The 14,787-nt window shown below is 38.5% G+C and overlaps 1 protein-coding gene across 1 annotated transcript in view; it reads left to right on the top strand.

Moving 5' to 3' along the window:
• wrnip1 (WRN helicase interacting protein 1) overlaps window positions 1–14,787 on the top strand; it is a 72,553-nt gene that overhangs the window by 12,304 nt on the left and 45,462 nt on the right. The window contains exons 2-3 of the mRNA XM_060849838.1: window positions 3,658–3,852; window positions 4,210–4,445. Of these exons, the coding sequence (XP_060705821.1) occupies window positions 3,658–3,852; window positions 4,210–4,445 (431 nt within the window). The remainder of the gene's footprint in view (window positions 1–3,657; window positions 3,853–4,209; window positions 4,446–14,787) is intronic.

Below are 14,787 nucleotides of genomic sequence, written 5' to 3' on the forward strand. Positions count from 1 at the left end.
GTCTAAAATTGATATATGTTCATGTTTTCCACATAATTAGTCCCAGTGCCTGCCACTTGTATCTAAATGATTATTCGTGCAATTGATATTAAACCGTGGAAATTTGGTGATAGTATCTTTGGTTACAGCTTGTTTATTTGCCAGTAAAACATTACGTTTCAAAAGCTTGATGGGGGGGTACACAGTGGCTCAGTGGTTAGCACTGCTATCTCAGTGCCAGGGACCTGGGTTCAATTCCTGCTTTGAGTGACTGACCATGTGGAGTTTGCACATGTTCCCCGTGTCTGCATGGGTTTCCTCCCACAAATCGAAGATGTGCAGGTCAAGTGAATTGGCCATGCTAGATTGCCCATTGTGTTAGATGCATTAATCAGGGGTAAATATGGGGAATGAGTCTGGGTGGATTACTCTTCGGAGGTTCGGTCTGGACTTGTTGCACAGAAGGGCCTGTTTCCATACTGTGGAGAATCTGATTTATACCCCTTTACAACTGCAATATGTTGCCAGCAAGGCTTGTTATATACAATTTGCCATTCAAAGTTTTCTGCAGACTCTAAATCTTGGAGTTGCTACTGCTTCAATAATATGGGTGTAGTGTTGCGCAAATGACTTTTTCAGCCTTCATTCTTATCTGTAGTGACGTCATCATTGAAAGTTCTACATGATTTGTAGATCCAAATGGCTCTTGATTGTCACACCTGAAAAGAACCTTCACTAAAGTGCTTGTCGCTGGACTTTGTTCAACTGAATTCTCATCTGATTTGGTGCATTGTAGTCCACACCATTCAACATTCTTGTATTGTAACAACAGATTCTTAATAGTGTTTATGGGATCTGCCAATAGTCAAAGGCATCTCAATTCGTTATATAGTGTTGTTCTTCCGTGACAGGATACCATGATTATTTGAGCTTGATTGCTATTTTAGTACTTGACTTCCTTGTTGTCTTGGTGAAAAATTGTGTAATAGATGTAGGATTCTGTGCATTGAAGTTTGCCTCCATCAGAGGTGCCTACGCTGACTATTAAACTCTGAAAGTAGTTTAAATTGTCAACCATGTCTATGGTTTTGTTGTTCACGGTGGTAAAAGTTTGAAGGTTTGAAACACAAAAGTGCACTACTTTAGATTGGGGCCAAATGAATTGGCCTCATCTTTTAGAATACGATGTTTCATCTACTCTGTTTGCCAATATGTAGTCAGAGGTCACCAATAGAATACTGCAAAATCAAGACCCTTGGTTTCAAATCAGATCAAGGCTGATGTTTCATTGTTGAACTAGTGATTCAGTTTGGCAGAGCACACTAAGTGGACTTTACATTCCTCCTGTGCAGACAACTGGTTACATCCTTGCATACGAGTTAAAGAAATGAGCCAGTTTATCTGAAGCACCAGATTTAGGAGCAACTAACTTGAATTCCTGAGTACTAAGTCAAAAAACGTATTGAAAATAATGAAGGCTTCCTGCAATGGCTTTTGGTATTCTCTTATGTTCATGATGCTGATAAGCTCCATACTTGGTCAGTGATGGACCTGATAGCAATTTCACTCTGGTTGTTTCTTATTTTAAGAACATGATATTCTATATACTTCCTTTAAAAAATGCTATCTCAGAAAAGTTAAACAGGCTGTGACTATTTGTTACCTGTTCTCTCCCCCCCCCCCCCCCGCATCTTCCCACTGCAGTTAGTATCTTGTGTGTTTTGTTGATAGTCCTACAGAAAACACTTTCCTTTTAATTCGTTGGATGTTGAAACCCACACTCAAGTGGACATTTTTCTTTCAGTTAAGATTTTTGGTGGTAGGACATAGTGTTAGAAGCTATACTCAGTTCAGTGATGGACTCAGTAATCCATCATGAGAACAAAAGTAGATAATTTCAGTCCTTGAGTATATTCAATCAAGTGGATGATTGGTACCTTAGTCCCGCATCAGATTGGAGCTAACTGGGTACCTCTTTGAGAGTGAGCACAGTAGGAAGTGGGATGACAAAATAACAACATCAATTAAGTTTGAATGAGCACCCTGATTCAGTTGCCCAAATAGTCTCCTTCTGTGCTGTGCTATTGTGATACCTACCTTTGTCCTATAAACCTTGCACTATAAAACTCCAGTCATTAATCTCAGTTTAGCAATACTTAATTGACCTGGTTTCAACAGCTATTTGCAGGAGAGGATTACAAATTTCCACACTACTTTTTATCTACTGACATCATTCTAATCTTTCTCACTTGAAGTTCCTTACTTTATAAATTGGAGAAAAATTCTATAGAGCCAGACAAACCCTGAATCAGAATTCCTCTGTGTCCTTTCAGACTATGTAGAATTGTATAGCACAGATTGAGACTCAAGGATACAATTACAGATGTCAGTTACATCATTGACCCCACCATACTAACCTGTTTTGAGAAGGTGAACGGGACACAGACCAGAACCTAGATGGAGAGAGTGCTATTTTAAGAAAAATGAGGCTTATGATGTCAACTGGTTTTGATTTGGGTCGTCAGCCAAAACCTGCCAGAAGTGGAGGAGAAGATCAAATTTTTTTTCTTTTTTTCCTCAGAGACATGAATACTCATCCTAATTTATGAAAGAAATGCTGGGCCTCCCCAAACCAGATTGTTCCCATGATCAGCAAAACACATATCCAAATCGTGCCTGTTACAGCTTGTTCATGCCCACACTTGTCAACATGACTTTGAATCTAGGCGAAAGTGAGGCCTGCAGATGCTGGAGATTAGAATAGAGAGTGTGGTACTGGAAAAGCACAGCAGGTTAGGCAGCATCTGAGTGTGAAAGTGTATATGGTATGAGCAGGTAAGGAAAGAGTTAAGTTTTGAGTTTTGTGAAATGTGATTCAGCTGAACATGACTCAGATGAGATAAGAACTTGCAGTTAACAATGGCGTGCTGGAGGCAAGGGTCATACGTTAACAAGGTGGAAAAGCATTCATTATGTAGAGCCATTTAACAATATTGGAAGAATTTATTATGTAAAGTCGGTTAACAAGGGGAAAAGTATCCATTATGTGAAGCCATTTAACACCATTTACACATTCATTGTGTTACAGCAGAAGGCTTATTCTTTACTATTGACATTTGCTGATTATAATGTTCACCAAATTAATATGTATGTTGCCTTATCTGGATACTCCTCCATGTAGAATGACTATATAATTCATCAAGAAATTACTGTTCGAGAGAAAACCGAGAACTCATGTCTCTGTGCACGTGGGCAATTGTTCTCTCTCACTCCAGGGCCCGGAAAAAAGATGATGGAGGTAAAACTATACTGTGTCTCTGAGTGTTTTGCTTCCACTGAGGAGGGGAAACGGGACGACACGAGGAGCAGGAGAATTGACATTTTAGCAAAAGTCCTTCATCAGGAATGAGGCCCGGGTTTTAATCCGTCGGGATGGAAACTGCAATATTTTGTTTAAATAAGGCCCAGTTGTTATGTTTGGGTGGGTTTCGACATCTTCAGCCTTGTTGGATTTCCTGCGCCACACCACCACCCACATGCCAGTCCATTAATGTCAGCACATTGATAATAGAAATATGGACTTAATTATGTATATCTGATAAATGCAAAACTCCTGCTTAATTTTTTTAGAAGTACCAGAATAGTACATTTTTTTAAAAAAAATGAACTTTTTTTCAGACATCATTAGCCCACGTTTTAGCAAGCAACAGTAAGAAACAGAACAGTTCAAGATTCGTAAGTCTTTCCGCTACGAATGCAGCCACAGATGTGATTCGAGAGGTTGTAAAACAAGCTCAAAATGAACTAAAGCTATTGAAAAGAAGAACAATTGTATTTTTTGATGAAATTCACCACTTCAATAAAACACAACAGGTAAACATTTGTTTGCTATCTGAAACTTTGGGAACACAAATGTTTTAAATCACTTGTTTTATATTGAATTATGAAAGATTAGTTTGAAACCTGTATTAAAAATATTGATCTCCTATCAAAACATTCCATTTAAACAATCAATACAAATTGAATATTTCACAAACATAATTTGGGGTATAATTTTGGCAGAAGCTGGCAAGCCATGTTCTCACATGAATCAATTAACGTTTTCTCCTAATCATTTTTATTTAAGCTGTTACCTACCACTATGGATGAAGTAATTGGAAACAATTGGAAACAAAACTTACATTTTCAGTCTGTTTTGTGATAACAACTTTCTCTTTCTCCAATACTCAGAACACATTGCTGCCTCACGTCGAGTGTGGAACAATTACACTGATTGGTGCGACAACAGAGAACCCTTCCTTTCAGATCAATTCAGCATTACTGAGTCGCTGCCGTGTCATCGTTCTTGAGAAGCTGTCAGTAGAAGCTATGGAAACTATTCTGCTGCGTGCTTTAAACTCTCTCGGGATCAGTATACTAGGACAGGATAAAGAAGCCAGCTCTGTGGATGGCAGTAAAGAGTCTGAGTAAGTTGCTTTCAAACATAACTTGTAAAAACAGAATGTCCTGACTCTGGTGGCTGGGCGCCAGTAGGAAACTACTGTAAATATTGTATAAGTAGATAACAGCAAAACTGGGATTCCAAGTATGAAAAATGGCACTAAAATGGACTGAGGACTGTATGATATTTTGACTATGGATTGACACACTGAATGTTTTGTTTGTAGATTGCCACCTACTCGATAAAGATACTACTTGTAACCCAAGCTACTAATGCTCCTTCAAAGGTCATTGTTCACTAGAAGATTCAAAAGTGTTGATTGCTTTGGTTGACTGTTAATTACACGTCATACTGGAAAAAACATTTAGTTCACTGACAGACTTTACAAAGCTTAGGTTAATTGACATAGAGTGTTAGAACCAACTATATACGAAACACATTCTGGAGGAATTCCCTCGTTTTACTCACAAAATAGGAAAATTGCTTATTTTATTTTCTCTTTTTAACAAGTTTATATGCTAAGTAACTGTATTTTGCAACATTATACTTTTCTAGAATTAGTTATTATCTAGTGAAAAAAATGGATTTGCTCTTATTTACCAGCTCATGATTTTTTTTTCCTATTGTTGTCCAAATTAAAGTACATTTACAGGTGAAATTTTGATGGCATGTTGAATATGATACCACAGATTTTGCTGAAGAAGTAAATCCTTAAAAGATGTGCAGTTTATTAATCTGCCAGTCAGCCAGCTGCTTGTGACAAGGAAGAGATTGCCTGTGAATTGCTAATCTCTGCAAGTTGCTGGCAGTTATGTACTGTTTGCTTCACAAAACAAACTTCAGCCTGAACCTTACCGTAATTGTTATGAAATTAATGCTTTTTCACAATACTTGTTCATTAAACATTTCATTTTGTTATATCTGGTAATTAACAGTGATAGTATCTTTTTAGCAATGTAAGGGGCATCCAATCAACTCCTTGGCCTGAAAGTGTGGGTTTACTTTCTTTCAGGTTACAAATTATTGTTGAATGTTTTGAGGATGGCAGATTTTGATTTTTTTTTCTTCCTGAGAAGAGAAGATTAATGTTCAAATAAAGGTTTTCAAAATTATACACAGTTTCCATAGAATTGCACTGCTCACTCTGAAGAGAGATGTATAGAGTAGAGAAATTTTCAAACTCACTGAAAATTTTCAGATTTGTCCCATGCAAAAAAGTGCTCCACATTGCAGAATTTTAATTGTGCAGTCACTTCTGCAGTTGGGTACTCTTGAAAGCAGATGCAGAAGCTGCTGAGTGAGCTGGTGAAATGGCCTGCCTTAGTTCTTTGGGGCTTCAACCCACTTATGTCATTCAATTTTAGGATCTCATTCTCACAACTCCTCATCTCCTCCCTGTAACTTTATTTACACCAACTGAGACCTCCACCTACCCCAATTGCTCCTTTCCTAACTTGTGTCAACCTATGGGGTAGTTCATACACCTTCTAAGGTAAAGGTGAGGACTGCAGATGCTAGAAACCAGAGTTATATTAGAGTGGTGCTGAAAACGCACAGCAGGTCAGGCAGCATCCGAGGAGCAGGAAAATCGACGTTTTGTGCAAAAGCCCTTCATCAAGAATGCTACCCATTCTGATAATTGCAGGTTGTGCAAATAGTCAAGCAGCAATTATAATGTGTGGTGGGACTTGGTATTGTGTTAACAAACAGAAATTGAACTGAATGCAAGCACCAGTTTTTCACCTTGGAGACATGGGCATGTATTAGATAAAATTGCAAGGACAGGACAGACCTAGTAGTACATTATCTTTACAAGGAGATTAAAGGCTTGAGAGCCACTCAGAGGGAGGAATGAGTAAGAGATTGTACTAAAGCGGGTGAATTCAGTGTCCAAGTTGGTGCACAAAGAGAAATCAAAAAGGGAAGGAAGTAAACTTTGAAATCCAATCTACAGAACAGAAGTTGTCTATTTGATCCAACCAGCCAGGCTGTCATTTATGCTCCATTCGCATTTTGTCCAACTTGTCAGCATCGATATTTTTTCTCCTCTTCACATGCTTGTCATGTCTCCCCTTAAATTCATTAATATTGTTTGCTTTTATTCCACCACCCTCTAGGTAAAGACGTTTCTTCTGAATTCCTTTATTTGATTTCATGGTGACTATTATATTATCACTGGTTTGATCTCCCAACGAGGGAAAAGAAAATTCTAGTTTGCATTTTTGAGGACTCAGATTCTATACCTTATCGAAAATTGCACCAGGATCATGAATCTAGAAGTCCTGCCCCATTTCAAACAGATTATATTTCTGATGTCAGGTGAATGGTGGTGATGAACTGTGGGATATGCCTCCGATCTGAGGAAACCAGTGCTCACCAGGGTCCTTAGAATTTAGTGCTGAGTGAAAACAAATGCCATTTTGGGTGAAGTGAAGACCTTACGCCAGCACGTGACTTCAGATTTTTCTTTGAAAAAAGAAGAGACATATAAATTACTATAGGAGATAGGATCTGTGAAACTGTCAAGCTGCAAAGTTATTTAAATCTGCTGTTACTAAGACTAAGCAGCAATGAGTTAACATTTTGAGCAACTTGGTGACTAACAAAGTTAAAACCTATACATTTGTGAATAGGTTGAATTAAGAAAACTTGGCTTTCTGAGAAATTTTGGACTGATAGCTGAAAAAGAGAAAAGTTGCAACTTTGTTAATGAAAGCTTTGGTGTAGCATGGAGTTATTAACTTATAGAATCATAGAGTCACACAGCATGAAAACAGACCCTTCGGTGCAACTAGTCCACGCCAAACATGTTCCCAAACTAAATTAGTCTCACTTGCCTACATTTGGAATGTATCCCTCCAAACCTTTCCTGTTCATGTGCTTATTCAAAGGTTGTAAACATTGTAACTGTACCTGCATCCACACTTCCTCTGGCAGTTTATTCTGTACACTAACCATGCTCCATTTAAAAATAATTTGCTCCTCGTTCTTTTTAAATCTTGCTCCCTTCACCTTAAAAATGTGCCCCTAGTTTGGAACTCACCTGCCTTGGGAAAAGACCTTTGCTATTCAACTTATCCATGCTCCTCATGATTTTATAAACCTAAATAAGGTCACCACTCTACTTCCTATGCTCCGTTGAAAAAAGTCCCAGCCTTTCCAACCTATTTTTATAACTCAAACCCTCTATTCTGGTCAGCATCCTGGTTAATCATTTCTGAACCCTCTCCAGTTAATAACATCCTTTCTGTAACAGGGCAACCAGAACTGCGCACATTACTCCATGTGAGGCCTCACGAAGGTCCTATGCAACCTTAAATTTTCACCCCAATCCTATACACAAAGGTCTGAATAATGAAGGCAAGTGTGCTAAACACCTTCTTAACCACTCTGTCTAGTTGTGAAACATATTTCAAAGAATTATATACCTGAACCCCGGGTTCTCTGTTCTATTACACTACCCAGGGCCATTAATTGTAAAGGTCCAAAATGTAATACCTCGCATTTATCCAAATTAAACTCCATCTGCCACTCCTCAGCCCATTGACCCAATTGATCAAAATCTTTTTTGTAATTTTAGATAACCTCTTTCAGTGTCACTATAACCACTAATTTTGATGTCATCCACAAAGTCATAAGCATGCCTCCTATATTCTTTTTCCAAATTATTTATATAACTGACAAACAAAACTTACTTAAAGTTTGTGTAGTAATAAATTTGATAACGGATCTAGAGGATAGTGTCATATTGAGAATAATATTCTTTTAAGATAATTAGTAAGGAACTGAAAAAGTAATAAATCTAAGGTTAAAAGGGACATTTGACAACTTGATACGTATGGAAGTATAATTTCTTCATGGTTTCATGTTTATAAGCTGCGTATCTGTTTCACAGGGATGCTTACAGAGTTAAGAGCTTATGTGTTTGGATTGGTAGTGGAATTCAAATATGCTAGGCATCAGATTCTCTGCAGAGAGCATTATGCGCAGCCTTTCCGCTTCTACCACAATCTCGCTAGTGCTGGTCGTTAGCATGTCTGTATTATGCTCACTAATTTCATACTTTTCCCATTTGTTTCCTGATGGTTTGGTTGATGAAGCAAAGTTTGTGAATCTTTCTCCCTGCCTTGTTTATTATCCTGGCACATATTTAGCTATAAAGACAAAAGTTGTGCACTTTGCATAAATAAAGTGGATTTGTGCAGGAAGGCAGAGCACTTGACTGAGGTATTAGATTAGTACTTGGCATCTTGTTCCTTGGGAAAGTGCAGTTAATTCATACTGAAAGTGGAGGTAGTTGAGTCATTGGTTGACACATGATAAGGAGATATTGAAAAGGAAGGAAGTAAGAATGGAAATTGTAGAGGGGCTACCCATACTCTTCCAATACTCCTTTCTATTCAGGTGGTGCTGGAAGACTGAAGAACACCACCTTTCAACCATGAGCACTGCCATCTAGAAGGCCAAGGGCAGTAGACACATGGGTACACCACCATCTGCAAGCTCTCCCCTCCAAGCCATTCGCTGTCCTGATTTGGAAATGTATTGTCGTTCATCCTTTGTCACTGGGTCAAAATGCTGGATTTCCTCCTCTAATATCATTGTAAGTCAAACTACAACATGTGGTCTGCAGCAGTTCAAGAAAGTAGTTCACCACCACCTTAGTGGCAATAAATGTTTGCCAAAGCGATGCTCATGTCTCATGAGTGAATTTTTTAAAAAAAAAAGTTGGAAAGTGGAAATAAACGAGTTGCTGTTACAGGGAGATGCCTTTGATGAGATGAGTCAAATAGCTGCCTTCTGTGCTGTAACTATTTTATGAAAAGTGGGCGGAGGAATCAGATTTTTAGTGAAGATTTTTGTTATCTTTTAAATTATTCTTTCACCAGTGATCATTTTACTGTATTTTCCAAATATCCAGAGTCTTTCTTACAAACAGAAATCTTCTGACACAACAACTTTTGTGAATATAAATACTCATCAAACAGTTTTTGCTTTCCTAATTACAAGAAAGGAATTCTGTTCCTTGTTGCTTTTTTTCTTTTTTCTTTTTACCGCCTAGCTGTGGTAGTGCTTATATTTTCCCCTGCACCCATGTTGTGAGTGTGCAGGTGTGGGACACAGTGAAAGACACAAGGTAGACAAATCTTTATTCCGTTTTCACCACCAGGAAGAAAGAAAACACCCAAGTGGCCAGTGACGAGTAATGCCCTTTTTAGAGGACAATGCTGCGTGATGAAATAATGAAGAGGAGAGCAGGGATTAAATCAAAATAGAGTTGGAGGGGGAAATAATACACTCCACTCCCTGCGGTGCCCACCTCTCCCTGAACAGCTCAAGGGTGTTGGTGGACTCCGCGTGCTCCTTCTCCAGAGACACCCGGGCTCTGACATAATCACGGAAGAGGGGCAGGCAATCGGCCCTAACGGCCCGCTCCTTGTTGCTTTTATTCCCACATTCCTAATTATAAAGCCTCTCTTTAAGAATTGTTTTATATTACACACCTTATCTATAGAGTGATAGAAGTTATTCATTTAAAATGTAGGAAATAGAAGCTGGAAGAGAACAAACAGCCCCGACAGCCTATTCTGCCATTCGGTAGGATAATGGCTGATCAAACATTCCACATGTCCACTTTCTGGTGCTTTCCCTGTAACCCTTGATTCCCTTACCGATTAGGAATCTGTCTATCTCAGCCTTACATATATACAAGGACTCTTTCCCCACAGCTCTCTGTGGCAAGGAGTTCCAAAGATGCTCAATGGTCAGAGAACAAATCCCTCCTGACCTCAGTCTTAAATGTATTCTGAGACTATGCCCTCTGATCCCTGACTCTCCCAATGGGGGAAGCATTCTTTCAACATTTACTTTGTAAAGCCCCTTCATAATCTTATGTTTAAAAGAGACCACTTATCATTTTTCTGAACTCCAATGAGTAAAGTCATAATCTGCTTAGCCTTTGCTCCACAAGACAATGCCTGTACACCATGGTCATCCTAATGAACTTCCTCTAAGCTGCCTTCAGAGAAATGATGTATCTTTCCTTAAATAAGGGAACCAAAACTCCTCAGAATATTGCAGATGTCGTCTCACTAAAACCTTTGTACAGTTGTAGGGTCAGAAGTCACGCAACACCAGGTTATTGTCCAAAAGGTTTATTTGGAATCACAAGCTTTTGAAGCACTGCTGCTTCATCAGGTGACTGTTCATTCAATAACAGATATGCTGGATGTTTTATAGTCTCCACAACCGGAGCAGAACAAAAGGACTCCAGATTGCCTTAGAAGTCAGTATGATACAAGTGTAAGAGACAGGAGGCAATGGGCAAGTCATGGAGGAAGACACCCTCCAAAGCTGTTGAAATGTAAATTTTAAGGAAGACCCATTGAGGAGTAAAAGATCTGAGTTAGTAGATTGTTTAAGGGTCACTGTAAGAAATATTGACTGAAGAAATTTGCTAAATATGCCAAATGAAACCAATTACAATTGTGGCAGCTGAGCAAGAAGCTTTTAAAATAGTGTTAGAGATGACCATTCACTGAGGTTTGATTGTCTGTGAAGTTATTGTTGGCAGTTGAATCTTTCTTTCTAATGCTTGTTTTAATATGATTTCAAATACTTGTATCGTGTAACTTAGTTATACTTTTTATATTATGTGTAATTAACTTTTTACAGCGTGCTGGAAGTACATTGCTAGACTTTGTGAACATGTTCAATGACTGACAACTATGTTAAACAAATGTAAATATAAAACTTGTGGTCTGTCAAACCAGGTTAACTTTGGATCTGAGTTATCTGTTATCACAGATATACCCACCCATATACACATCCACCCACGCACCTATGATTGAGAATCCTTTCTCTGTTTCTGCCTGGCAAAAATGCAAGAGAGTTTCATGTTATTTGTAAAGATGTGTCTTTTTAAATTGTACTTTTTAAAATTAAAGAGAGAAAAGTGTTTTAAAAATCAAGGTTTGCAACAAGACTTGAAAGGAATTTATTACTTAATGCTGCTTGTATGTCTGTGGGTCACACCGTGTCTACAGACAGACTGGAGATGAGAGGTTGTTTACAGATGGAGCTTTGGTTAGTAACAAAAACCTGATTGGTCTGTGGACTAGTAACCAATTATTGATGACAAAGGTCTTTTCCGTGCCATATGACTGGTTCGCGGGTTTGGGCTCGGGCCAGAGAAATGATCCGATCTCTCGAGTTCAGGAGCAATCTCTTGGTTCTCTGCAGTCAAATTTCACTTTGAACAGGAAGAAAACCAGAGTATATTTTCTTCAGCAGTTGCAGTAAGCTGTGACTTTCAATTGATACGTCAGAGACCACTTTTGAAGTGAACCAGCCAGCTTGCTACCAGTATCTCAGTGGAGGCATTCAGAAAAGGAAGGTCAACATGAAACGTTCTGATAAGCAAGAACCATTCAACTTGCATTACTGATGTGTCTCAGGATCTGAGGATGTCTCGACGAAAGAACGTCCATGGTACTTACAAGGGGAGTTTTGAACTTTTTGTTGCTGGTTTTACTCTGCCCAGATTGTTATGTGATTAGCCAGGAGTCCATTACTGTACATTACTCTGCTAATTACATGAATTTATTCAGTTTTTGAGTTGCTCTAAAACGTACGGAGCAGTATCTCTGAAGTAAATCTTCTGGAGTGTCAACGCATTCTAGTTTTGGCAGCAATGTTCTGCCCTAAAATGGAAATTTTCACCCCCCTGTCCCCAGACAGTGGTCAAACCATCCTATCCCATTTCAAATCTGCCACCCCATCCCTGACCTTGGTCAGTGTCCACACCTTGTACTCGAATGCCTTCTCCAGTCCCAAACCACAGATGGCCCACTCTGTCCCATTCTGTGCATGTTCCATTAACGGCAGCTTTTTATCTGGAGGAAGTAAGTAAAATTAAAGAAAAAATTTGCAATGTGAGAACAGTTTCATCCAGGCCAATGAGTGGGTTTGGTCTATGGAAACTGGTTGGGCAGTGGCCAGACCATTTGGCAGTGGTACAGTTTCTGGCGTCAGGAAGTTCGATGAGTATGCATGTAATTTCTGCCATTGATATGTTAACATGTCTCATATAGTAATATTAATACAGGCACTGTAAATTAATTGATAAGTCCTTCTGGTGTTCGTTGAAATTCTAATATTGCAAACTTAATTCTTTCTTTCAATTAGTGCATCACTTTAAAGACATCATAAAATACTTGACACGATAATGGATTTTCCTGATGTGACTTATTTTTAAATACAAGCCTGGAGGATAAATATAGAATTGACACTGACACTGTGGTGTATTTAGATGATTTATCTAACCAAATCTTGGGGTTCATGTTACAACATAAACAGCAAAGATAAATCAGTTTTTATAATTGTCTCTGAACTGTAAGGTTAGATTACAACCTTAAATTTCTCTACTGTTAATAGCACCTGTCTGTTGTTTGTCATTTTGTCACTAAGTATTTTGGACTAACCATTTTCTTGGCATTGGTCATGTCCCTGAATATTGTGTTTCATGGTGTTGACAGTATATCCTTTTTTAAAGAAAAAATGGTTTTGAAATTCTTATTTAAGATAATTTTTGTGGAGGAAGGGAAGAGTTTTTCAAAAGCTAAATTAAGGAATTCTTTAGTTTTAATGAATAGGTATTGACTGCAATTTAAAAATTAAAATGGTCTTGCAGGTTTCTGTGGTAAACAGAAGTACCTGGGAATATTTAGAAAGTAAGTGGAGTTCACCGAATTTTCTTTGGCTTAGTGTACATTTATGATGAAAAACACTGAATTTATTGGATTTTTTTTCTGTTTATAAATAATGATTGCTTTATAATTTCTAATTATTGCACTTTTGTATCTGTGTTGAGAAACTTGTTGCTATTAATTACTGTGTGTTATTGGATGAATCTAATGCTGTTAACTAGCAAATATTGTTTTCGTAATTCCCTACAGATAGAATTCCTTATACTGTCAACTCCACTTAATTAAGCACATGATAAGTTCTTGTACCTTCTGGTGAATGACTGGAAATTAAAAATACAAAATCACTCACACATTATTCTATCCATTTTGATTGCCACAATTTAAAAAAAACTATTTATTATTTGAGTGACTAGTGTTCGGGTGCAAGTAATGGGTGATCCTCTATAAAAGTTGACTTCGCCTCCCCTACCCTATAACTTTTAGCCAAGGCATGATTTCCTTTTCCACCTCATGTACAAGTCAATCTCTGACCTTTAACCCAAACCATGAAAACTCCTGATATATGCCAGCTGTAGTGCAAACCTACTTGATAGAATCATATTATAACAGAGCATTGCAGATGACTGTTCAACTTCTCTTGTCTGTGCAGATCAATATGTGATGTCAAGGCTATGTCCTCATTGGTGCATGTTGTGTTTCCATGAATCCTCCCATCTACTATGGAAACATTGTGAAAAAGGAGCAGGAGACTCGGGGCTCAGTTCAAAGTCATTGAAATTGTAGAGCTGACAAATAATTGTGCAGAGCTAGAGAATTCGAGGTGTCAGAGAAGAACATTTGGAAAGCTTTCTACGTGACTTAGATAGGTGGCTGAAGAATAAGTGCAGAAACAGAGGAAAGTCTAGAATGTAGTTGCAGTGAGAAAATGAAGTTGCAAAATAATCCAATCAGTATTGCCACAACAGACATGATTTGGATAAATCCTTGAGAAATATATTCCCTGAAACAAGCAAGGAAATTATGAATTGCAGCTTTCAAATGCAGCCCTGGATGGTGTACCTTTTTAGTAAAGGGAAATAATTTTCTACAATGTCAAAAGTCCAATATTTCACAGCATCTTCCACCAAAGCCTGATGACTGTCTTATCACATTTCCAAGGTCAAAAATCGCACAATGTGAGGTTATAATTGAACAGGTTTATTTGAAAACATGAGGAGAAAGTGAGAACTGTAGATTTTGGTGAGTCAGTTGAAAAGCATGACACTGGAAAAAACACAGCAGATCAGGCAGCATCCGAGGAGCAAGAGAGTCGACGTTTTGGGCATAAATGCTTAATTAGGGATGTAGTAGGGAAGAGGCTGGAGGAAAAGGTAGGAGGGATGGTGATAGGTGGATGCAGGTGGGAAGTGATAGCTTGTTGTGGAGGATGGAGAACAAAGATGGACAGGTAGGTCAGGTCAAGAAGGCAGTGGAAAGTTGGATCTGGGATGAGATGGGGGGTGGGGAAACTTGGAAAATGGTGAAGTCTCTGTTGATGTCGTGTGGTTGTAGGGTCCTGAGGCAGAAGGTGAAGTGTTCTTCGTACAGTCAGCAGGTGACTTTGATTTGGTGGTGGAGGAGGCACTGGATTTTCATGCCCTTGGGGGAATGGGAGGGGAA

The sequence above is a fragment of the Hemiscyllium ocellatum genome, chromosome 34 (assembly GCF_020745735.1).
Source record: "Hemiscyllium ocellatum isolate sHemOce1 chromosome 34, sHemOce1.pat.X.cur, whole genome shotgun sequence".
Lineage (NCBI taxonomy): Eukaryota > Metazoa > Chordata > Chondrichthyes > Orectolobiformes > Hemiscylliidae > Hemiscyllium > Hemiscyllium ocellatum.